The sequence below is a fragment of the Coenobita brevimanus genome, chromosome 23 (genome assembly GCF_032717465.1).
Source record: "Coenobita brevimanus isolate Jiangsu-jjx chromosome 23, ASM3271746v2, whole genome shotgun sequence".
NCBI lineage: Eukaryota > Metazoa > Arthropoda > Malacostraca > Decapoda > Coenobitidae > Coenobita > Coenobita brevimanus.
In genome coordinates, this window is record NC_136976.1 from 5,343,117 (window position 1) to 5,368,827 (window position 25,711).

The 25,711-nt window shown below is 46.1% G+C and overlaps 1 protein-coding gene across 1 annotated transcript in view; it reads right to left on the minus strand.

Moving 5' to 3' along the window:
* Positions 1-25,711, minus strand: part of Phb1 (prohibitin 1) — a 54,622-nt gene that overhangs the window by 21,096 nt on the left and 7,815 nt on the right. The window contains exons 2-4 of the mRNA XM_080267130.1: positions 12,700-12,861; positions 10,138-10,280; positions 8,187-8,303 (exon numbers count right to left, since the gene is read on the minus strand). Coding sequence (XP_080123256.1) covers positions 8,187-8,303; positions 10,138-10,280; positions 12,700-12,861 — 422 coding nt within the window. The remainder of the gene's footprint in view (positions 1-8,186; positions 8,304-10,137; positions 10,281-12,699; positions 12,862-25,711) is intronic.

Here is a 25,711-nt window from a genome sequence, read left to right on the forward strand (position 1 = left end):
GCAGTACACGGCTGACTTCTCGTCGAGAAGCAAACGCAACGTGGAGAGGAAGGTTATGTTTACTCCCAAGTATGCAGAGATCGACCGCTCCACGTTGATTTGGTATCGACAGCAACGTGCAGCTGGTGTGATGGTACGTGGAACGGAGCTGAAGGCTGCTGCTGAGAAGTTTGCAAGGCTTCACGACGCCCTAGACTTCAAGGCATCCGAGGGTTGGCTCTTCGCGTTCAAGTTGCGACATGGCCTTACTAACTGTAAAGCACATGGCGAAGCATTGGGCACGCTAACGAGGATGGAGTGGACGAGTTTCGGCACAAGGTGAAAGGCTTGATCGACAGGGAGGGCCTCACTCTCGGTCAAGTCTATAACGCTGACGAAACTGGCCTATTCTATCGCTCGGTGCCAACGAACACTCTCGCCGATGAGACGGAGAAAGCGTGTACCTGGCCGCAAGCTTTCTAAGGAACGGATATCTGCTTTGTGTTGTGCCAATGCTAACGGCATGCACCGGCTTAAGCCCGTTATTGTTGGCCGTGCAAAGCAGCCTCGGTGCCTTCGTGGGGTGATGGATGTCCTTCCTGTCGTATGGTACCATTCTTTGAAAGCATGGTTCACAGCTGTGATTTTCAAAGACTGGTTTCACCATCACTTCGTCAAGGAGGTCATACATTACCAGACGAAGACACTGGGAATTCCTCGCGACCAGGTAAAGGCTCTCCTTCTCCTCGACAATGCACCTGCCCACCCGTGCGACAAGGACTTGGTTGCTGAGAATGGCCGTATTAGGTGCATGTTTCTGCCACCTAATACGACTGCTCTCATTCAACCAATGGACCAAGGAGTGATCGTGGCAACAAAGCGCCTGTACCGTCGGAAGTTCCTGGACGAGGTGATGGTGGTTCTCGAGGACGAGGACGAGCGCAGGGAAGGACGTGACACTCGAGGCAAGCGGACTTTGGAAAACCTTCGCCGCTACAACATCAAGTCTGCGCTGTACAACTGGGCTAGTGCATGGAAGGAAGTCCCTGTGAAAACTCTTGAAAATGGTTGGTCTCGTCTGCTTCTCGGAACAGATGTGGAGTACGATTTCCTAGGGTTTGACGTGGATGACTTCCATGCACGGCTGCGTACGCACGAGCGACGATGTTGATGTGGACGATGTTCGTGAGTGGTTGGACAACGACGAGGGCGATCCTGGGTATCAGACGCGTTGTCTGATATCGAGATCGCGTCTTCGGTTGCTGGTGTCAGTCCCGAACTTGAAGATTCCGACGACGAAGGCGATGATGATGCAGACTCCCCCCAGCAGGACACTACTCCAGCCATCCCCAAGCTGAGCGCACTCCGGGAACATCTAGAGTTCGTCCTAGACTACCTGGAACACCCGGACTGCGACAGGGAGATGGGGCCCTTGGGACTCGTGGAGGAAGTGCGTGCTTTCCGGCAGCGCATCATCAATCGCCAGAATCGTCGGTCCTTGCGTCAGTCAACGATTGACAGTTTTTTCAGGCCCGTGACCCCCGCTGTGCCAAGCCCTGGTTCCACTCCGTTGCCTCCCCAAGACAGGCCCTCATGCTCCGAGCCACAGCCCAGCACATCAGCTACAGTGGAGTCACCGCTCGACGTGAGTTTGCGGCTGTCTTCAGTCTTCTGTAGTCGGTACGCCATCACCACTACCCACCGATGCACCCCTTGGACGCCTGCCAGTGATACTCTCGGGCTCTGACAGTGAATAAACAGCAAGAACTTCTCCACTAGACCACACGGGAATTTTGAGTGTTGTGCAGTGAAAAAACGGTGTGTTGTGTTAAGGTTTTCAAGTTGGGAGAAAAGACTAAGTAGAAAAGAAATTTAACGTAACTAACCTTCTTTGTTTTGGCTTTGGAAACTTAAAAAAACTTGGGAAAAGTTAATGTGCAACACTTAAATTTAATGGAACATTATTTGGACTAAAGTGAACACTGTGAAAAGAACGGACTTCTGTGTGTTAGTGACTAAGTTCAGTGCAAGACTTCAGGAAGAGTGTAGTGCAAGTGCTTCAGGAAATCGTTCTTACTGTCAGAGTCCGAGAGGAGGCGGTTATTCATCGAGGTGGCCAGGGACTTGCTGTAAGTAGCCAAAATGTTTCATGTTGTACTATTTTCCATACTATATTTACCAGAATGTTTCATATTGTATTTTTCCCATACTATACTTACCAGAAAGTGTCATACTGTACTTCTTTCCATACTAAACTTACCTCATGCATGTGCAGTAGGAATGTGTTTTTCAGAGTTCGGTTAGGTTCGGTTAGGTTAGGTTCGGTTCGAGTCCATAAGTACCAGAATGTTTATTAATGTATGAACATACTTCTAAACCCACATTTTATGTGTCTATTGCATTTATTTCAGTCATTTATGTGCCTTATTGGTGTGATTTGGGTGTTAAATAGGTGCTATGCATGTCCGGAGGGAGTTGTATAGGTGTTTCTCTGTGTTAGGGTCCGTAAGTACAAGTCCATAAGCTGGGGCCCAATATCCGGACAAAACCAATATCCGAACCTACCGATGGCTCTATTGATCCGGATATTGGAGTGATTACTGTATTTAGTTTGCGCAAAGCACAAGCGCAAACCATTTGCATATATTTGTGGGAATTACTGTAAAATATTAAGATATTTAAATAAAATAACATAGTTACTAACTTACTTTTATTTACTATTATTATTTTCTATTATCCGTAATTTGCGCAAGTGCGCAATCTAATATTTAGCTTGCGCAAAGTCACTAAGCGCTAGCACAAACCATTTGCATATATTTGTGGGAAATACTGTAAAATATTGAGATATTTATATAAATCGGCATACTTACTTTTTATTTATTATTATTCTATCTATCTATTGCCAGAAGCCTTAATCCCGCAAGGGGGGGCCACTGGCCACAAACAAGCAACAAATCGGCTCTATGTCACCCTGTCCCCCGCCATTTCACTGCCCTGCTCCCAGCTCACACCCCCCTCTCTCATATACTTCTCCACTCCATCCCACCATCTCATCCTTGGCCTCCCCATCCCCCCCTCCACCTCACTCACATACATTCTCCTCGTTAGTCTCTCACTCTCCATCCTCTCCATATGGCCAAACTACCTCAGTGTGTTTCTCCTAACGCTTCCTATCACATCCACATCCACACCACAACGCTCCTTCACTTCCTCATTTGTCAGTCTGTCTCTCCATGTAACTCCACATGCTCTTATAACTCATTTATTTCCACAGCTCTCACTCTTGACTTCTGTCCCTCCAACAAGATCAAAGCTTCACTCCATACATTAGAGTTGGTATCACAATATTGTCATGTAGTAACATTTTCACTCGTGGAAGTTCAAACAGAAGAGTGAGTGGGCTGCGAAGCGGAGGGACAGGGAAACAAAGGCTGTGATGTTGCCAGTTTTACTTTTATCTGCATTTTCACAAGATGTTGTATTTAATAATTCAATATAGATATAAAAACAGCATGTGTAATTCTTACAAAAATCATTAAAACATATTACATAAATCAAATATCCACAGCCTAATAAAATTATTAGGCTGTGGATATTTGATTTAAATAATATGTTTTAATGATTTTTGTAAGGAATTGCATATGCTACTCTTAATAAATAATGTATTTTTAATTCATTATTATTTCCTACCCCAAACGGGATTGAGGCGTCTGGCAATAGATAGATTATTTCCTACTACTAATAATTTAAAAAATATTAAAATACATTACCTCTGTTGAAGCATTTTAAGAAATAGTAATCCCTCTAATATCCGAACGCCCAATATCCGAACATCCCCACTAACCGGACATAATCCTCCTGGGATCCAATATTCTCAAAATGGGCCAAAAACCGCAAAAAATTCGAAAAAAATCTGACTTTTTTCCCTCCCATAATTTGAAATTCCCGCCTGGTGCCAAACAGCTGTTACACCATGGTCCCTTCACCCCTTCCTTCCTCCCCCTCCCCCCTCCCCTGTCAAGTTGCCATTTGGTATTTTTCATTACCAAGTGTGGTCCAATTTGGTAATGAAAAATTCGTTTGGTAATGAATTAGAATAATGCATTACCAAATGGATTTTTCACATGTATGAGGATACACAGGATGGAGATGGTGGATTGTCTGCTCTCTCTGATTAATCTGCTACCCTACATAGTGTGAAAATAATCAACATGGTGTTAGTTATAAGGAGAGTGATTACATGTATTTCCACTTGTATATATAATTAGTGAAGAATATATGCTAGCTTTACGAATTTGGTAATGAAAAGTTATATTTGACAATGAAAGTTGAGGAGATTGGTAATGTGGCTGTTGCCATCTGGCAACTCTGTTACCCCACCAACATCAACAGTCACAGCTTAACTCCGATGAAGAGCAGATACTCATAACAGTGCAAGCCACAGGTGCTTGTTTTTTGTGAATAAACAGTGAATAAACTGCAATACCTTGCCACTAGAACACGGGAATTTACAGTGTTGTGCAGTGTTAAGAAATTAGAATTTAGAGTGCAGAGGATTAACTGTGGACTGCAAACTGGCGGTTCAAACCAGTCCAAGAGCAAGGGACTTGTAAGTACCCAGAATGTTTAATATTGTATAAACTCACCTCTAAAACCTCATTTTATGGTTCTTTTGCATTTATTTCAGTCTTTTATGTCCCTTATTGGTGTGATTTGGGTCTTAAATAGGTGCAATGCATGTCCAGAGGGAGTTGTATAGGTGTTTTTCAGAGTTAGGGTCCATAAGTACAAGTCCATAAGCTGGGGCCCAATATCCGGACAGGACCACTATCCGGACCTGCCTATGGCTCTATTGATCCGGATATTGGAGGGGTTACTGTACTACTACCCTCCATCCCTCCCACCTCCCCCAGAACCCTCGCGACACGCCCAAGCCTCCCCCATCCCTTGCCCAAACATACGGGAAGCTCCCAAGAATACTTGTCCTTTGGAATGCGCAGAGTGCGATCCACAGGACAGGTGCGCACGGCAGAAGCACAAGCGCAGATTTAGTTGTACAAGCGCAACTAAATTTGCGCTTGTGCGTCTGCATTTTCATGTGCGAAAGCGCCAGATTGTGCATGGGCTCATGCAGTGCGCAACTGCACTTTGCGCACGTGTTTGCGCACCTGTCCAGCACTGGTATACATATATACTGAAAAAAAAAATATATATATATATATCTGTGGAAGTGTGCATGGAAAAGTTTGGAAGGAATGAGACTGTTTTTGATCAGTGATATGAAAGAGTAGGGAATGTGAAGGTGGATGGAATAGTTGGTGAGTGGGGTGCGCCTGCTGAGATAGATGAGAATGGCAGTGCGTTAGTGGACATTTGTGCTGGGAGGGGGTTGGTGATAGCCAATACCCTCTTCAGGCATAAAATGATCCACAGGTATACATGGCGAGTGATGAGAAGGGTGGGTGGTGAACTGAATGAAAGGAAGGCAATGATTGATTATGTGTGTGTGGATGAAAGGATGCAAAGATGTGTAATAGATGCAAGAGCTTATAGAGGCTGGGGGAGAGGACTTTCTGACCACTACTTGGTGGTGGCCAGAATTAGGGTCCAAGTAAGACGGAGGAATAGAAGAAGGGAAAGATGAGAGGAAGGAGTAGTTGCAAGGAGAGTGGAAAGGTTACAAGAGGATGAGAAAAAGGCAGGGTATAAGAGAGAAGTGGAGGAACGACTGGGCAAATATGAATTGGAGCAGATGGGGGACATGGAAGGTGTGTGCAGGATATTTACAGAAGAAATATGTGCAGCATGTGATGTGGTGTGTGGGAGGAAGAGAAGATGGAAGGGGGTGCAAGGAACAGTGTGGTGGACTGAAGAGGTGAGACAGGCTGTGGCACAAAACAAGAATGCATACAATGAATGGATGAGAAATAGGGGCGTGGAAGAAGTTGAGAGGCGGAAAAGAGAGTTATATGTAGAAAGATAGAGAGAGGTGAAAAGATTAGAAAGAGGTGAAAAGATTAGTAAGAGAGAGTAAGAAGAGAGCAGATGAGGAATTTGGAAGGAATTTGAGTGTAAAGTGGAGGGACTGTAAGAAAATGTTCTGGAAAGAGGTGAAGAGAGTAAGACAGGGTGGAAGTGAGGTCAGCATGGGAGTGAAAGATAAAAATGGTAGATTACTAGTGGAGAAGGGAGAAAAAGTGAGCAGATGGAGAGACCACTTTAAGGAATTGTTGAACATACAGGATGGAAGTAATGCGAGTATAAGTGGCTGGGGAATGGCTGGGAGAAGGAGGGAGGTGAGAAGACAGGAAGAAATCAGTAGGATAGAAGTTGTGGAAGCAATGAAGAAAGTTAAATTGGGGAAAGCCCCAGGAATTGATGGAGTGTGTGGTGAAATGCTGAAGCATGGGGGAGAGATAGTAGTAGAATGGATGTGGAAGATGTGCGATTGGTCTGGGCGGAAGGTAGAGTCCCGGAGGATTGGAAGTCAGGTATAATTATTCCCTTGTACAAAGGAAAAGGGGAAAAAGAAGTGTGTGGTAATCATAGGGGCATTTGTCTTCTTAGTATAATAGGAAAAGTATAAGTGTATGGTAGGATACTTATTGACAGAGTTAGAGAAAGAATAGAGGAATTAGTTGGAGAAGAACAGGGAGGCTTTAGGAAGGGAAGAGGTTGTGTAGATCAGATATTCATTTTTAGATCTTTAGTGGAAAAGTTTCTAGAGAAGGGAAAGAAGTTGTATGCGGCTTTCATGGATTTGGAGAAAGCATATGACAGGGTGGATAGACAAGGATTGTGGAAAGTATTAAGAATAAATGGAGTAGACGGGAAGTTGTTGAATGCTGTGAAGAGTATGTATGATGGTGCGAAGGCTGCAGTGCGTGTGGATGGTGAACTAAGTGAATTTTTCTCTTTGAAGGTTGGGTTGAAAGGGATGTGTCATGTCTCCATGGTTGTTCAATCTGTACATGGATGGGATAATAAAAGAGGTACAAGGTAGGGTAGTGGATGTTGGAGTGGCCCTTGTGAGAGAGGATAGTGTATGGACACTCCCTGTACTGTTGTTTGCAGATGATACTGTGTTGTTGAGTGAAGACGAAGGGGAGCTGCAAGGTTTGGTGGATGAGTTTGGGAGTGTGTGTAAGAAACGGAATCTAAAGGTGAATATGAATGTAAAAGTGATGGTCTTTGAGAGAGGTGAAGTCAGTGAATGTAAAGCGAGGTTGGATGGTGAGCAATTGGAAAATGTGAGTACGTTTTGGGTAGTGTGATGAGTAAGGATGGGTTTGGAGGGTGAAGTGCTTGAAAGGGTACAGCAGGGAAAAAAGGTTGCTGGTTCTTTGAAAGCAGTGATAAGAAACAGGGAAGTGAGCATGGAAGTGAAAAAAGTTACTACATGACAGTATTGTGATACCAACTCTAAGTATGGAAGTGAAGCTTGGACGTTGTTGGAAGGACACAAGTCAAGAGTGAGAGCAGTGGAAATGAGTTATTTGAAAGGAGCCTGTGGAGTCACATGGAGAGACAGGCTGACGAATGAGGATATAAAGGAGCGTTGTGGTGTGGATGTGGATGTGATAGGAAGCGTTATGAGGAACACACTGAGGTGGTTTGGCCATGTGGAGAGGATGGAGGGTGAGAGACTGACAAAGAGAGTGTATGTGAGTGAGGTGGAGGGGGGAAGAGGGAGGGGGGGGGCCGAGAATGAGATGAAAGGATGGGGTGGAGAGGTATATGAGAGAGGGGGGTGTGAATTGGGAGCAGGGCAGTGAAATGGCGGGGGACAGGGCGACGTGGAGGTGATTTGTTTGTGGCCACCCCAAATGGGATTGAGGCGTCTGGCATTAGATAGATAAATATATATACTAAAAAAATATATATATATATATATATATATATATATACTGAAAAAAAAAAATTATATATATACAGTATAGAGAGAGAGAGAGAGAGAGAGAGAGAAATGGAATTCCCCTGAGCTAGACCCCGTACTGGATCATATAGCCCCGCTAGGTTACAGGAGCACGCTACCACTCCCGGCACGGAAGTCCCGGGAGAGGCTCGAACTTGCAATCCCCAATTACGAACTTGATTCTCTACCACAGAGCCACCGTGCCCCCAGAGAGAGAGAGAGATAGAGAGAGAGAGAGAGAGAGAGAGAGAGAGAGAGAGAGAATTATATAACTTTGTCAATAAACACTTACAATGGATATATCATCCAGAATCAATCCGAACTGTGCAGAACGTTCTGTCAGCTCTTCACACACACTGCGGGAAACCTTCTCTCGCTGGGTGATAAGCTCTCCTGCATCATATCGAGCCTGAAATGAGAAGGAAACATTAACATTCTCAGCCTCTTACACTTAACCTTGTCACCATCACCATCCTAAACACTTTCTCCAACCTAAAGGTGGGGTAAGGAAGAGGAAGAGGAGGAGGAGGTGGAAGGCCAATCTACAGCATGTCCATGGAATTGGGCCACACACACACATTCACTCATACTGGATGCCCCTAGAATCCCAACTCTACTTCAAAAGCATGAACACCAACACAAATGTGATAAACATACCTATCAGAGGCAAACTGATTACTATCAAGTTTAATAAAGGGTGCCAAATCCCTGTCACTTACTCCTCCTAGCTCAATCCCATCAGTTCCCAAGCCTCACCAACCTTCATACTTTGCTTTCTAATACAATCATTTACTATAACTATCCTCTTCTTGGTCAACCATGCCTCCCTCTACCTTCAAACAAATCCACACCCCCTCCACCACTGTACTTGTATCCATTCTCTCTTTATAAACATATCACGCAAGCACACTTCTCTCAGCTCCTGTCCACATAGCCCCTCACACCCACCCACCAATTCCACACCCCTCATAAAGCACACCATCCCCTATGCCACCCATTCTCTGCCTCATACACAAACATTCCTCATATCCCCCTCTCCACTGCCTCAATTCCTGACCCCTTTCTTTCATGTCACATCAAAGTCTCACATTGTAAGTCAGTGCAGGCACCAAAATTAGTTACTTTATGGAATTCTCCAACAGCCACCAAACTCATTTGGTACCAAGACTTTCACAGCACCAGGCACCCTTCCTTACTGTATCAGCTGGCTCAAGTGAAAAGATATTACAGGTACTGCACTGTGCTCCATCGGGGTCATGGTAGTGCTGGAAAGGGATGGCTTCCTTCAGTAGTGCTGATGCACCTGGATGGAGGACCTGCCTGGATGCACAACCATCCCTCAAAACTCCCATTCATCTCAGAAAATGAACTGCACCATTATTTTCTGACGGTTCACTGGATTCAAGTCCAGCTGCTCGAGCCTGTGTTGCAACTACTACTGTAGCACCATTAACAAGTTCATGATAACACAAGACTAACAGCACTGGAGTCTTGTTCTACCCCACTCCTGAAAACAAAATGAGACTTCTGTGTCTCTCTCTGTTATCTACCTTCATTATGGTATGTTATCTACCTTAAGTTGCCCCTCTCTCCTTCCTGTTTATCTTTTTGTCTAATAATCCACCAAAATTTTCCATTACAATTCTTTCTCACATTTTCCCCTTGATATATTTCCCTTCATAGACTACAATTTCTCAAACTTAACTTGGAGATTTTTGTCCCCTTTGCAGCTTATTTCCCATAGCTCACTGGTAGAACAGACAATATCGGGTACTGCAGTTCTACATAACTTCCAGTTTTCTTCATGACTAGCATTAAACCAGTATCTTGTAACAGCTAAGATTTCAAGGAAAGATGGCAATTGTTGGCCAAGCTAAAATAAACAGAATATAGCCTCCCCTCCCCCTTCTCTCTCATCTACTACAACCTTCAAGGATTCATTTGTGATGGCTCTCTCTCTCTCTTCACACTAACAAAACAGCCTTCATGACTTTATATGTAACTCTCTCTTTCTTTGTCACCAACCCATCACAGCAGCCTTTAAGACTTCATTAACCCCTGCTGAGCTGATTTTTTGTAATAAGTTTTACTGCCGCTGAGTCACTGCTTTATGACCAATGTAAACTGTACTTAAAATGAGGCTAATAACGTGGACTGTGCAGACCTTCACTGTGCCTCATAGGAGGTTTGCAGCTCAGCAAGGGTTTATAATTTTCTTTCTCTCTCTCTCTCTCTCTACATACCACAACAGCCTTCAACACTTCATTGGTGATGGATGGCAACACTCGGTCCTCATAATCATTGCCTAGTGTTGTATAGATCCTGGGCAGCTGCTCTCCCACGGGGCGGAACAAGATCCTCAGAGTGATGTTGACTGTCTGTAAGTCTGAAGGCAAAATAGTTAGTTTTCCTATACTGTACAGCTGACTGTACAAATAAAATCTGTTCACCAAATTTAATGGCAATTTTCATTAATTTGCAGTTTACTTCTCAATGACAAAATAAGTTAACCACTACCATGCTGATTCTTTGTGTGGTAGTTTACCCACCCCAAATCATTGTTTTAAAACCAATGTAAACTGTACATCGTATGAGAATTGCAGCTTGGTCAATCAAGACCTTCATTGTGCCTCATGAGAGGTTTGCAGCTAGGCATGGGTTAACAGTAAGACTCAACAGCTTTTCCGTGGTGGTTCTTCATGACTGTCATCATATTCCACTGTTAATCTCTTGGTACAGCTCACTATTCAAGCTGGATGGATTTGAGTTTTAAACCAGGTTAGTGATGAAAGGAGTATATTACAGTCACCTCATTAAAAAAAACTCATTCCATATGGCATTAAACTCCTAACATATACCGCAAACTATGAGATCTTTGTATGCGGCATGTGTTAGGAGTTTAATACTGTATGGTAAACCTTGGCACTTGTGGAAGAGGATACTCACAGGTTCAAACATACAGAAATGACAATGATTAGGTGGATGTGCAGTGTACCCTTGAATGCAAGATTTGGTGGGGTGGGGAGCTAGGTTTACGATGGAAGAGTTAAGAGGAAGGATGGGACTAGAGTGTATTGGTGTTGTGTGAGGAGAGGCAGACTGAGATGGTTTGGGCATGTGGCATGTTAAGAGGATGGGGATGACAACTGGGCACAAAAAGAGAGGTGTGAATGTTGGGGGTTGGGTTGCGAGAGGCAAACAAACAAAGACCTGGGACGAGGTCACAGTGTGACCTCAGGGATAAGGGACTGAAAAGGGAGGCTGCCACAGATGGAGCAGCATGGATAGCCACTGTTAGGCGACCGAGGCCAATGCATGCAAGCAGGTTGAAGTCTTCATAAACGATATGAAATTATTGGAAATGTAAAGGCCTGAGGATTATCATTATGCTAATGGTTTATGAAATATGTCACCAGTTTTTTTTAAACACAGTAACATATACCAGTTACAGAAAACAATGAAAAGTGAAGGTGTAAATAATATGTGAACCTACTTACCTTTGATAACCTATTTTTCTTCTTGCTACTTCCACATGGATTGATTCAGCTTGAGATTATTTGCATGGAAAGATTAAGATGTAGCTACACTTAATTAACCTCTTCACAAATGGAGATGCTTTGGAAGCTGACTAATCACCTGGTGGCAGTAAAAATAAACAAAAACATTCCACCAAATTCAAGGGACTTAAACACAATGGATGTTCATCACTTCACTCTGAGGTTGTCATTAATTTATTCAGAGTACTGTCAGACAATTTTATTTGCTCAAATGACAGCTCATACACCATCATCAGCATTATCCGGACTTCCTTTCCCACCCTAGGTTAACCCATTACATTATACAATGATAACTTTCATAATGCTCTCATGTGCAAGAGTCAGTGTAACAGAGTAACTCCTCTGTTTGGTTATAAAAGCCCCCCTAAGCACCCTCTCTATTCCTCAAAAAGAGGATGGTGGACTGCAGGATAAAGGCAACTTCAGTGTGCAGTCTACCTGGCTTACACTTCAGATAAGCTTAGGGTTGCAGCTGCTATTACTGTTACTACTACTACTACTGCTGCCACCACCACTTCAAACACTACCACCAGAAGATTATTTAAATTCGTGTCGGACAGACTCGTCAACTATTAGAGGTCTGTCTTATGTTTAGTAAAATCATCTGGAGGTAGAAAGAACAAAATACAAACACATTAGGATGATGGGAGAGCAAGTTGTTCTTGCTGGTACCTTATTACTGTACTAGGCCAGGAAAGCCCTCTTGCATCAAATGAGTTTGTGCAGACTAGTTGTCTTTCAGCTTGTACAGTCTTTCCTAAGCCAACTAACATTACCTGGTGGTGGTGGTGGCAGGGGGGAACGTAAAGTATGCATTTATGCACATACTGTAACACAAGTGAGGATATTACACTGCTACTAGGTAAGCGGTGGTCAAGTGGTTGGAGAACGGGTATGTTGCTTGAAAGAAACTTATTCGATCCTAGGCTGGGACAGGGAAGTTTGATTATTTGAATTTTGTTAAAACATGTCTTACTGATCCCCCAACAGATTCGCTGATAAGCTGTAAAACAAATCCTAATCATATCATCACACCAGCTCTGATGAGACAACCCCAGCACGTATTAAATATGAATGGAGGGTATTAGTCAAAGTGGTGACATGTGAAAGTGTATGGCATACAGGAAGAATGCTGGGCTTCAGGGAATGGACTATCATGCCTATTCCCTGAGAAGAAGAAGAAGAAAAAGGAGAGAGAGAGAGAGAGAGAGAGAGAGAGAGAGAGAGAGAGAGAGAGAGCAGCCTTACCTTTGCTACCAGTGATGACGGGGACATTCCTCGGCCTTGTCCTTGCATCAAATATAATGGGCCGCTGAACCCAGGGAATGAAGAAGTGTGTGCCCTCTCCAATCACGGACTGCTTCACACCGGCAAACCTATCAAATATCACTGCACGGTGGCCCGCATCAACTGAAACAAAAATACAGCAGTAAGTCAAAAATTACACAACTGATCACAAACATTATACAGCACTAGGGCAACTAACAAACATCATGTAGTACCGGGGGCAACTAGTAAACATCATGCAGTACTGGGGGCAGTAGTACTGAAGGCAAGTCACAAACATTATACAGTACTGTGGGCAAGTCAAATGCATTATATAGTACTGCAGGCAAGTCACAAACATTATAAAATACAGTCAGCTCTCCTACAGTGCGTGATTCTAGAACACGTAAATCGTAGAACACAGGAGACACCTGTTTGCCTTTCCAAATCTTACTACACGGAAAAAGATGCACATACTGTAATATAGCAGGAGGCACCTGTTTATGTTTCAAGATCTTATTTCATGGAAAAAATGCACACAACACAGCTTGTCAGGCAATGACAGATCAGTATGATGTGTGCGCGCGGTGTGTCATCACGGTCCACTGCTCTCTCTCTGCGCTGTGACTGTACTCATGCTCTCTGTGACTCCCCCCCCCCCTTGCCCCAACCCACTCCCACCATACCACCGAAGCCTGACCCACTCAAACGTTAGAAGTCTTAGACGTAAGAGCAGAAAGTGGATGTCATAGAGAGAAAAGCCAGTGGTAAGAGGAATAGTGTCAAAGCCAAGTTCAACAAAGTTACTGAGTCCACCAAGATTCATGAGCAAGGGCAGGATCAAGAAAAGCAAGATGCCATGTCTGATGTTTCTGTGGACTTTGAGGGGTTTGTGGAGGAAGCAGAAGTGTGGCAAAAGGGGAACAGAAGTGATCAGGACCCATTTTCTAGCTCAGAAGAGGACTTTATGGAACTGGCACTGCAGGAGGACCATGCCACGGACCAATAGGAGTCCTGCCCTGCCTCATAACTCCACTCCCCCTCCCCCCCAGCAAACCTACAACATCTTGCATTCAAAGTGAGGAATATTGCAGTGTTTGTATCTTATAAAGTCTTTATTAGGCAAGGTAAATGTCCTGAAAAAATAATGAAAATGACCCAAAATGGTGAACTTGGGGGCTGGATTGGGTCCCATGAAACCCTTTGTCATGTAAACTTATGGTTCCTAAAATGTGCGATCCTACTGAACAGTGCTTTCTGGGTACAATATTCCTGCGTTATAGGAGAGGGCATTGTACTGGGGGCAAAGTCACAAACATTATACTGTACAGTATTCTGGGCAGGCAACAAACATTATACAGTAACTACAGTACTGTGGGCAGGCCACAAACATTATAAAGTACCGGGGGCAAGTCACAAACATTATAATGTACAATACTGAGAGTAACTCACAAACATTATAAAGCAATGGGGGCAAGTCACAAACATCATACAGTACGGTACTGCGGGCTAGTCATAAACATTTTACAGCACTGCGGGCATGTCAAATACATTATACAGTGCTGAGGGTAAGTCAAATACATTATACAGTACTGAGGGCATGTCAAAATAACGTACATTACACAGTACTAGGGGCATGTCTAATACATTACCATGCAGAATATACTGTAGTGTATAACAAAAAACATTACATAGCTAGTAACACACAAACATTATATTACAAACCAAAAACTGGTATTTACAGTAAGTCACACCAGAGAATTCATCAAATATCATTGCACAGAGACTGACTAGAAGTGTGTATGTGAATGAAGTAGAGGGGAAAAGGAGGGAGGGAGACCAACGATCAGTTAGAGGGATGGAGCGGAGAGATATGAAAGAAAGGTGTGTTAGTGAGAGGGCAGCTAAATGGCTGAGGACTGGGCAAGGTCAAGGTGATTTGTTTGTGACCACCCTTTACTGGATTAAGGCACCTTGCAGTAGAGAGACAGATAGATTATACTGTATAATATAGTTGCTCCCAACTTATAAACTGAACTGGGTCTTAACCAGAAAAGTTCCTAAGCCAAAGTTCACATACAGGCCAAATATTGCAAGCTTATGGTTTATTGTACTTTTTAAGTTTCAGAGAAGGTACGGTAATTTACATTAAAAAGGCATCACTGGTAAGTACTGTTGCCTAATTAAGTTTTATATACAAAAAAAAAGGAAAAACAAAAAAATGGGGGGTGTAAATGTAGGCAGTGTACAGAATTGTAGATTTCACTGACAAAATACTGTACAGTAGCTAGTCAATAAACACTTCACAAAAGTTTCTCCCCAAAGTTTGTAAGCAGAGGAATAACTCTCTGAATGTTTTTTTTTCTTTTTGTATTAATTCTTGAAATCTCAGAGGCAGTCTAGTGAAAGTAAAGGCACACAGATCACTTAAGCAGTCAATCTGTTTGAATCTTTACTCTTTCAATGCTATGAAGTATCTACTGTAGTTGCTTTTCCACTATATTTTTTCTACTCAAGGTTAAAACTCTATGAGGATCTCAGGCTGTGAAGGGGTTAATGAAGGTATTATCTGACCTCTCTAATTTGAAAGTTTCTCCAAAACAATTAAACTGCCTGGAGAAGAGAGAGAGAGAGAGAGAGAGAGAGGAGAGAGTGGGGGGGGGGGAACATGGAGAATCCCTCAAATGGAAAGCTTTGTAGCTATGTGGTATACAGCATATTACTTACAGGCTGTAATAACATAGCGATGTTGGTTTTGAGCCCCCAAAAGATGAGGGTGCTCTGTTGTCAATACTGTACTAATACAACTTATCAACCACCATGACTGGAAGAGCTTAAATTCACTACTACCCACACTATATTAGTTAAGGGGATCTGAACAGAAAATGTCATAATTATGCTATGGCCACATACTATTTCTTTTTTTTTTTCCTTTTTTTTTTTTTTAAGACCTGCAGTATCAAGGTGTTTGTGTCCCCAAAAGATGAGGGTGCTTTATGGTGCAATGTTACTAATGGTAAGCTTTACTTGGGGAGATATGGAACTCATTAAGAATTCCATGATTTAATGCTCATAACTCCCTGAAGGGTAAGGGGGTCTGCAAGAATACTCCTCCAGTATCCCTGCTTGTCGTATGAGGTGACTAAAAGGGTTGGCGGAGGGTTAGTGCCCCTCCCCGGAAAACAGCTAACTAAAAAGACGAACAAGAAGCCTTGGACAAGGACTGATCAAAAGATGACGACCAAGGACCGGACAAAGGACATGGTATGGATCGCGATGTGGAATGTAAGGGGTGCGAATGATTAGGTGAAAGAGAGAGAGATTGTCCAGTTGTTTGAGGGTGCGAAAGTGGATGTATGTGGAGTAACTGAAACTAAATGGAGGGGAGAGAGTGTGAGAGAATGGGAGTATGGATGGGACATATGTGCAGGAGTAGGTGAGAATGAGAGGGCAAAAGAAGGAGTATGTATTGTTGTGAATAAAAGATGGAAGAAGAACATAAGAGAGTATGGATCAGTTGGCTCAAGGATTGTGTGGATAAGACTGAAAGTTGGAATATAAATGTGGGCGATTGTGTGCGTGTATGCACCAATGCAAGATCGTGCAAGCAGAATGAGAGAAGAGTTCTGGACAAATGTGGAAGTGTGCATGGAAAAGTTTGGAAGGAATGAGAGAGTGTTTTTGATTGGTGATGTGAATGGTAAAGTAGGGAATGTGAAGGTGTATGGAGTAGTTGGTGAGTGGGGTGTGCCTGCTGAGATAGATGAGAATGGCAGTGTGTTAGTGGATATTTGTGCCGGGAGGGGGTTATTTCGTTTTTGTTTTTAAAGGCTCCAAGAAGCTTGCATGTGTCGGTCTTGGTCACCTAATGGCGGCTCTCCATGCTGCACAATCCATTGCAGCCTCCCTGTTCAGTCCCTTAACCCTGAGGTCACACTTAATGACCTCGTCCCATGTCTTTCTCGGTCTACCCCTCATAACCCCACTCCCAATATTAACACTTCTCACCTTCCCCACCCAATTATCATCCCCCATCCTCTCCACATGTCCAAACCATCTCAATCTACCTCTCCTCATCACAACACCAATACACTCCAGTCCCATCCTACCTCTCAACTCTTCCATCGTAAACCCAGCCCCACCAGGCCTTGGACGCAGGGACGCACTGCATGTCCATCTAATCATTGTCATTTCTGTACATCTCAGCCAGCAAATAGCTTCCTCCTTCACTGCCCAGGTCTCACTACCATACAGCATTACACTCCAAACACATGCTGCATACAAAGACCCCTTAGCACGCAGGGAGAGTCCTCTCAATGTCAGGAGAGGCAAGAGCTCCCTGAACTTCTTCCAACCACTTCTCACTCCAGCCCCACCTCCAGCACACAACATGTCTCCCAAATAACAAAACTCTTCCACACACTCAAGAGATTCACCATCAAGTTTAATCCTTTCACGTCTGACAATCTCCACCTGCTCATCCCGACACGCCGTACACATAAAATCAGCATTATCTCGCAGTCTACCTCTGATACCACTACATCTCTTATGCACCCATTTATCACAAACACCGCACAAGATGGAATTACTTCCCATGCCCTTGTGGCAAACTGCACATGGCCACTCTCCCTTGTCTTTAACAGTACCGCCACCAACCCTAGATATCATCACTTTTGTTTTATCTGCATTTACCCTTAAACCCTTGTGCCCCATACCATCTCTCCACTTCCTAAACCTTTCCTCCGCCTCCCTTTCATTCTCTGCAATCAACACCAAATCATCAGCATACAACAACTCCCACGGGAGTCCATTTCTAAAGTCATGTGAAAGGGCTTCAAGTACCATGATAAACAACATGGGACTCAAGACTGACCCCTGATGCACAACAACATTCACGGAAAACTCATCACTCAAATTTCCATTCACTCTTACCTGGGTGTGAGCACCCACATACATAGCCATAACCACCCTAACCAGCCACTCCTCCAAGCCAAGCTTTCTCATTGCCCACTTCACCACCTCTCTAGGGACTCTGTCAAAGGCCTTTTCCAAATCAACAAAAACAAAATAAAGATCCCTTCTCCTACCAATATATTTTTCCTGAAGCTGTACCCTCTTCAGGCACAAAATGATCCACAGGTATACATGGTGAGTGATGAGAAGGGTGGATGGTGAACTGAATGAAAGGAAGGCAATGACTGATTATGTGTGTGTAGTTGAAAGGATGCGAAGATGTGTAATGGATGCAAGAGCATATAGAGGTTGGAGGAGTGGACTTTCTGACCACCACTTGGTGGTGGTCAGAATCAAGGTCCAAGTAAAATGGAGAAACAGAATTGTAGATGTGTGATGTAACACGGACAGACAGAGACACAGTTATTATTGCTACTGTTGCCATACATTTGTCTTATACCATGTACCGTGTAATGCCTACTCACATGTATGTACCCATGCCTCCATGTATTATCAGGAATCTGGCAACATCAGGCGCAACGCCAGTCAGTGTCGCCCTGAGCTTGCCCGGTGCGGTCCAACCGCACCAGCTCCTCTGTGTACCTCTCAATATAGCCTTACTAAGTGAATTGCTGGTTTCATTTGGACCTACGGATCTCCCACAGACATAACATGGTGCAGTGAGTTTATTTAAGGCTATGTACTCGTACCAGAGTTAAGGGCTCGGACCACCGCTCATCAGTGTCTCCTCGCAAGGATATACTCTCCTAGGCCGACGCTATTGCCTCACGTCCTCCTCCTCCTTCACCGAGTGAATAGTGTAGTGCTCAGTGATGTTTAACAGTGTCAGTGATCAGTGCAGTGCGTTGTGTGTTGTCTAGACATTGATAGAGTGTGTCACGGTGTCAGTGTTGTGCTATGTCTCGCGTCTGTGGCCACCCCATTCAGGGCCAGACACCATTAATCGTCCCCGCAAGACAGGAGCGGAGTCCACAACCTCCACTCACGACGACGTCCCTCAGGACACTAGCCTGCAACCCTCAGTGAGGCTACTGACGTCACGCGCGAAGCCCCGCCCTCCCTGAGTAACGCACACACGAACACACACACACACGCGCACCCCTCAGCTGCCTCATAAACTTAACATAACTCTTGTATAAGACTCAGCAATTACTGAAACGTTTTTGGACATCTCGCTACACAGATTGTCCCACAGTGCCATAGACGACAATGGCTGCTTCAGGGGATCATTCCAAGTACGGAGACACCCCACACCGATACCCCGACGAAAAGGAAACACCCGGGCCACCAGATGGTCCACCAGCTTGGGCCCATAGTCCCATTTACCAGCCCCCCGCCCACCCACTGACTCTCACCCCTCACTACTCAAGTACAGCCAGCAACGCGGACTTTCTCCACCTTATTAAGTACCTCGAGGAGTCTAGGATCTCTGCCGACAACTGTAGGAGCATGGAAGAAGAGGAACGAAGAAAACAAGAGGAGGAGTATAGACGACGGAACGAAGACCTTCGTCGCAGAGAAGATACGGAGTGTTTTGCAACTTTGATCCAGATGCTGTCAACCTCACATGCTCCCCCTGCGTTGAACCCAATGGCACCAGTGTTTGACCCAGTTACGTCCACTGCTGCTGCCTCGTCCATCATTACCTCACCTGCAACCACGGACGTCACCAGTATGTCATCAGTGACACACCCTGCCAGCAAAACTATGGCCCACAGAACACCCATGTTACGGGCTGACGACACATTTCAGACGTTTCGTCAATGGCGCTGTAGTTGGACTGACTACTCAACCATGGTTGACCTGCAGAAGTTAACCAGGGAGAAACAGTTGATCCAGTTAAGGATGTCAGTGTCCCTCGACGTGCAACGGACCTTAGAACACACCCTCGGAATAGCACCAAACACCTTACTGACAGTAGACGAGGTACTAGACGAGCTTCAAACACACTTCAAAAACCAGCGAAACGAGGCTCTCCGTCGCTGGGAACTTCTGCGCTGTAGACAGAAGGACGGTGAATCATTCTCAGACTTCTACGTACATTTAAAGAGTCTAGCTGAGGAGGTTGACTTGTGCTCAGGTGACCCAGTGACTTGTGCGGAAGCCCAGCTCAAGATGATCCCGTTGATGGGCGTCAAGGACGAGGAACTCATACAGCGCTTCGTCTCTATCCATGCAGGTGCATCACTCCAGGACATGGTTACCTGCTGCCGTTCGTTTGAGGCCTCCAAACACACAGCTTCCACCATCCACTCGTCCCCAAGTCAGCTGTGTGCCATTACATGCTATAAGAAGACGAAACACAGGTACAAGACGGCTCACTCCACCACTCCAGGACGCCACGACAAGACTTCAGCGCCGGACAATAATTCTCCTCGCCCCTCCCAGTCCTGTACTCGATGACATGGCCCCGGGAAATGCCCTGCCATGGACAGCACCTGCTCTAATTGCGGGCGCAAGGGTCACTGGGCCAGGACTGCTAAGTGTCCAGCCAAGGATTTTGAGTGCAACTCCTGCCATAAAATGGGACACTTCGCCAAGGTTTGCCGATCGACGAAGTCCGACGACGGCAAAGGTTCCCGGTCTCGCAGGAAGAGTAGCAACTGTCGCCACGTGTCAGCAGACAACAAGACTCCTAAGCCTGTCTGTGTCCACCTGGTCTACGGCCAGACCACTTCACAACTTCAGATGCTGCCAGACACGGGTGCGGATGTAACTGTCATAGGTAACAAGCACCTGGACTTGCTCAGCATCCCTCGCAGTGATCTACAGCCTCTAGCATCCACCACTACCCTGACAGCTGATGGATCAGAGATGGCTCCTGCTCTGGGTTGCTTCCAGGCAACATTACGGCTCGGAAGGAGATCTTGCAAGGCTAGGATCCAAGTCCACGACGGTGTCACGACTCCCCTCCTCTCCTACGGACACTGCCAGGAGTTAGCCATCATCTCTCCTCACTTCCCGAAGCCGATCCTGGAGGTAAAACATGCTAACAGGTGTGCCGAGTCACGCCTCCCTGACATCACAACCCCGTCAGCTGCTAAGGAGTACTTCCTCCGGGAATACCAAGATGTGCTGCTCTCCAAGGCGGACCTCACAGTGGCCCCGCTACACCTGATGAAAGGTGGACCCATGAGGATTCACCTTAAGGAGGGAGCAGTACCATTTGCCATCCATACTCCAAGACAGATCCCCTCCGTGTTTCAGCAACCGGTGAAGGAGGAACTGGAGTCCATGGTACACCAGGGAATCATCACACCTGTAGGAGACGACCCCTCTGAATGGTGCCACCCACTAGTCGTCGTAGCGAAGGACAAAGACGTGAGGATCACCGTTGACTTGTCCAAGATAAACAGGTATACCGTTCGACTCATCCTTCCCCGACACCCTTCGACACCGTCCGCCGCATTACTCCCTCGTCACGGTATTTCACCAAAGCAGACGCTCTGTGTGGTTATTGGCAACTTGAACTCGCCGAGGAGGACCAGCACCTCACCACCTTCATTACGCCAAATGGCCGCTTTAAGCATTGCAGAGGTCCCATGGGCTTCTCAGCCACCGGCGATGCTTACTGCCTCCGCGGTGACATGGCTCTCCAGGGAATGGAGGACTGTGTCATGATCGTAGACGACATACTCCTGTACGACGACGACTTCACCACACACATCCAACGAATAGACCAGATGCTCTCTAGATGTCGCAAGCACGGGATCACCCTCAACCGTGACAAGTTTGTGATCGCCGCCCCAAGTGTGAGCTTCTGCGGCTATAACATCTCAGCCAAGGGCATAGCTGCGGACGAGGACAGAGTCAGCGCCATTCGTGACTTCCCGACACCTGCAAACCTGACTGACCTGCGTTCCTTCATGGGCCTGGTGAACCAGCTCTCAGAGTTCACCCCAGACATCGCCGCTGCTGCCCAAACTCTCCGCCCCTTGCTGAGCCCGAAACGCACGTTCACCTGGACAGCCGACCACGACGAGGTCTTCCGACGTGTCAAGGAAGCTCTGCTCCAACCACCTGTGCTGACACACTTGACCCGGCACTACCAATTGTACTACAAACTGACGCCTCTCGCCTCTATGGGATCGACTACGCTCTACTCCAGGACCACGGCCAGGGACGGCTATGCCTCGTCCAGTGTGGCTCTTGTTTCCTCACTGACGCCAAGACCTGATATGCCACTACTGAACTGGAGTTGCTCACTGCCGCCTGGGCCATGTCCAAGTGCAAACCCTGCTTGATTGGCATTCCAAACTTCACCCTGATGACTGACCACAGGCCACTGATACCGATGCTCAACAGTTACACGTTGGATGCAATAGAGAACCCCCGCCTCCAACGCCTCAAGGGACTCATCTCGCCCTACCAGTTCACGGTTGTGTGGCGCACTGGGAAGCAGCTGTGTATCCCGGATGCCCTGTCCCGAGCCCCAGTTAGCCGCCCCACACACGAGGACGAGACAGTGTGCGCCGGCGCCGCTGCCCACCTGAGGAGTATCGTGACCTGCAACGCCATCAACGCCTCTCCACACCAAGACGCCGATAGGACCCTGGCAGGAACTTCGTGACGCAGCAAGCGCGGACCCCGAGTACCCCCGCCTCAAAGACTGCATGACTACCGGGTTCCCCTCCAACCGGTACGAGTTACACGGTTCGCTACTCCCCTATTGGAAGCTTCGTGGCAGCCTGTCTGCCGGGGAGCTGGTCCTGTACGGCCAACGAATCATGATACCCACTGCTCATCGCCGCCGCACGCTCGCTCGCCTCCACAACAGCCACTGTGGGGTGGAAGCGACAAAGCGTCGGGCACGACAGACTGTGTTTTGGCCTGGGATCAACGCCGACATCGCCAGTACGGTCCAAGCCTGCCACCCATGTCAGGTTATGCAACCCAGCCAGCAGCAGAAACCTTTGCTGAGTGACGACAACCTACCAGGCCCTCTGAGTCCGTCTCAGCGGATTTCTTCACGGTTGCTGGGAAGTCCTTCCTGGTGATTACAGATCGACTCTCTGGGTGGCCTGTCTTCGTCCCCTGTGGTGCCGCCTCTACAACATCACGCGTTGTCTGCTGCTACTTCCGGGACGTTGGTGTTCCACTCCGCCTTAGGACAGACGGCGGACCCCAGTTCACCAGCGCCGAGTTCCGGGACTTCATGGAACGTTGGGGCGTCCACCATGTGGTATCCTCGCCACATTACCCCCAGTCAAATGGCCATGTCGAGGCGGCCGTCAAGTCCATTAAGTATCTCATCTTAAAGACGGCGCCCTCCGGCAACCTTGACAACGAACAGTTCAACAGGGGTCTCCTGGAGCTGCGCAACACTCCTAACCACACAGGACGATCCCCTGCGCAGATACTGTATGGCCGCCCACTTCGTTCTTGCGTTCCTGCCCACCCAGAGTCCTTCTCGCAAGAATGGCAAGAGAAGACCGAGGACTGTGACTGCCGAGCTGCCGCCTGTGCCAAACAGGTCAGGAGTCGGTACGACCAGCACTCCCATACCCTGCCCAAGTTACGTGTAAGGCAGACCGTCTGTATCCAGGACCCGACCTCACTCCGTTGGGACAAGGTTTGGACCATCATGGGCCGCGGCAGGACCAGGGACTTTGAGGTGCGTCTACCTAGTGGCCGAGTCTGGTGGCGTAATCGCCGCTTTCTACGTCCAGTGCCGACCCCTCCCCCATCCCTGTGGCCCCTTGCTCAGACGAGAAAATAACGTCCTCAGTAACTGATCCCCCACCAACCCCACGACAATCTAAGCGACTGCAAGAAAAACAGTCCGCTCGAGACAGAGCTACGAGCGTAAGGGGGGAGGGAGGTGTAGATGTGTGATGTAACACGGACAGACAGAGACACAGTTATTATTGCTACTGTTGCCATACATCTGTCTTATACCATGTACCGTGTAATGCCTACTCACATGTATGTACCCACGCCTCCGTGTATTATCAGGAATCTGGCAACATCAGGCGCAACGCCAGTCTGTGTCGCCCTGAGCTTGCCCGGTGCGGTCCAACCGCACCAGCTCCTCTGTGTACCTCTCAATATAGCCTTACTAAGTGAATTGCTGGTTTCATTTGGACCTACGGATCCCCCACAGATATAACAAGAAGAAGAGAAGGATGGGAGGAAGGAGTAGATGTAAGGAGAGTGGAAAGGTTACAAAAGGATGAGAAAAAGGCAGAATATAAGCGAGAAGTGGAGGAACGATTGGGTAAATATGAATTGGAGCAGATGCGGGACTTGGAAGGTGGGTGCAAGATATTCACAGAAGAAATATGTGCAGTATGTGATGTGGTGTGTGAGGTGAAGAGAAGACGGAAGGGGGTGCAAGGAACAGCATGGTGGAATGAAGAGGGGAGACAGGCTGTGGCACAAAAGAAGAAAGAATACAATGAATGGATGAGAAATAGGGACGTGGAAGAAGTTGAGAGGCGGAAGAGAGAGTTATATGTAGAAAGGAAGAGACAGTAAGAAGAGAGTGGATGAGGAATTTGGAAGGAATTTGAGTGTAGAGTGGAGGGACTGTAAGAAAATTTTCTGGAAAGAGGTGAAGAGAGTAAGACAAGGTGGCAGTGAAGTTAGTAAGGGAATAAAAGATAAAAATGGTAGATTACTAGTGGAGAAGGGAAAAAAAAAAGTGAGCAGATGGAGAGAACACTTTAAGGAATTGTTGAACACAGAGCATGGAAGTAATGCAAGTTTAAGTGGCTGGAGAAAGGCTGGGAGAAGGAGGGAGGTGAGAAGACTGGAAGAAATCAATAGGATAGAAGTTGTGGAAGCAATGAAGAAAGTCAAATTGGGAAAAGCCCCAGGAATTGATGGAGTGTGTGGTGAAATGCTGAAGCATGGGGGGGAGATAGTAGTAGAATGGATGTGGAAGATGTGCAGATTGGCCTGGGATGAAGGTAGAATCCCAGAGGATTAGAAATCAGGTATAATTATTCCCTTGTACAAAGGAAAAGGGGAAAAAAGTGTGTATTAATCATAGGGGCATTTGTCTTCTTAATGTAATACGAAAAGTGTATGGTAGGATACTTATTGACAGAGTTAGAGAAATAACAGAGGAATTAGCTGGAGAAGAACAGAGAGGCTTCAAGAAGGGAAGAGGTTGTGTAGATCAGATATTCATTCTTAGATCTTTAGTGGAAAAGTTTCTAGAGAAGGGAAAGAAGTTGTATGCGGCCTTCGTGGATTTGGAAAAAGCATACGACAGGGTGGCTACACAAGGATTGTGGAATGTATTAAGAATATAATGGAGTAGATGGGAAGTTGTTGAATGCTGTGAAGAGTATGTATGATGGTGCTAAGGCTGCAGTGCGTGTGGATGGTGAATTGAGTGAATCTTTCTCTTTGAAGGTTGGGTTGAAACAGGGATGTGTCATGTCACCATGGTTGCTCAATCTGTACATGGATGGGGTAATAAAAGATATACAAGGTAGGGCAGTGGATGTTGGAGTGGCCCTAGTGAGAGAGGGTAGTGTCTGGAAACTCCCTGTACTGCTGTTTGCAGATGATACTGTGTTGTTAAGTGAAGACGAAGGGGAGCTGCAAGGCTTGGTGGATGAGTTTGGGAGTGTGTGTAAGAAACGGAATCTAAAGGTGAATGTAGGGAAGAGTAAAGTTATGGTCTTTGAGAGAGGTGAAGTCAGTGAATGTACAGTGAGGTTAGATGGTGAGGAAATGGAAAATGTGAGTAGGTTTAAGTACTTGGGAAGTGTGATGAGTAAGGATGGAAGTTTGGAGGTAAGTGCTTGAAAGGGTACAAAAAGGAAGAAAGGTTGCTGGTTCCTTGAAAGCAGTGATAAGAAACAGGGAAGTGAGCATGGAAGTGAAAAAGTTACTACACGACAGTACTGTGATACCAACTCTAACGTATGGAAGTGAAGCTTGGACATTGTTGGACGGACACAAGTCAAGAGTGAGAGCAGTGGAAATGAGTTATTTAAGAGGAGCCTTTGGAGTCACATGGACAGCCAGGCTGACAAATGAAGATACACTCAATCCATGTAAATCG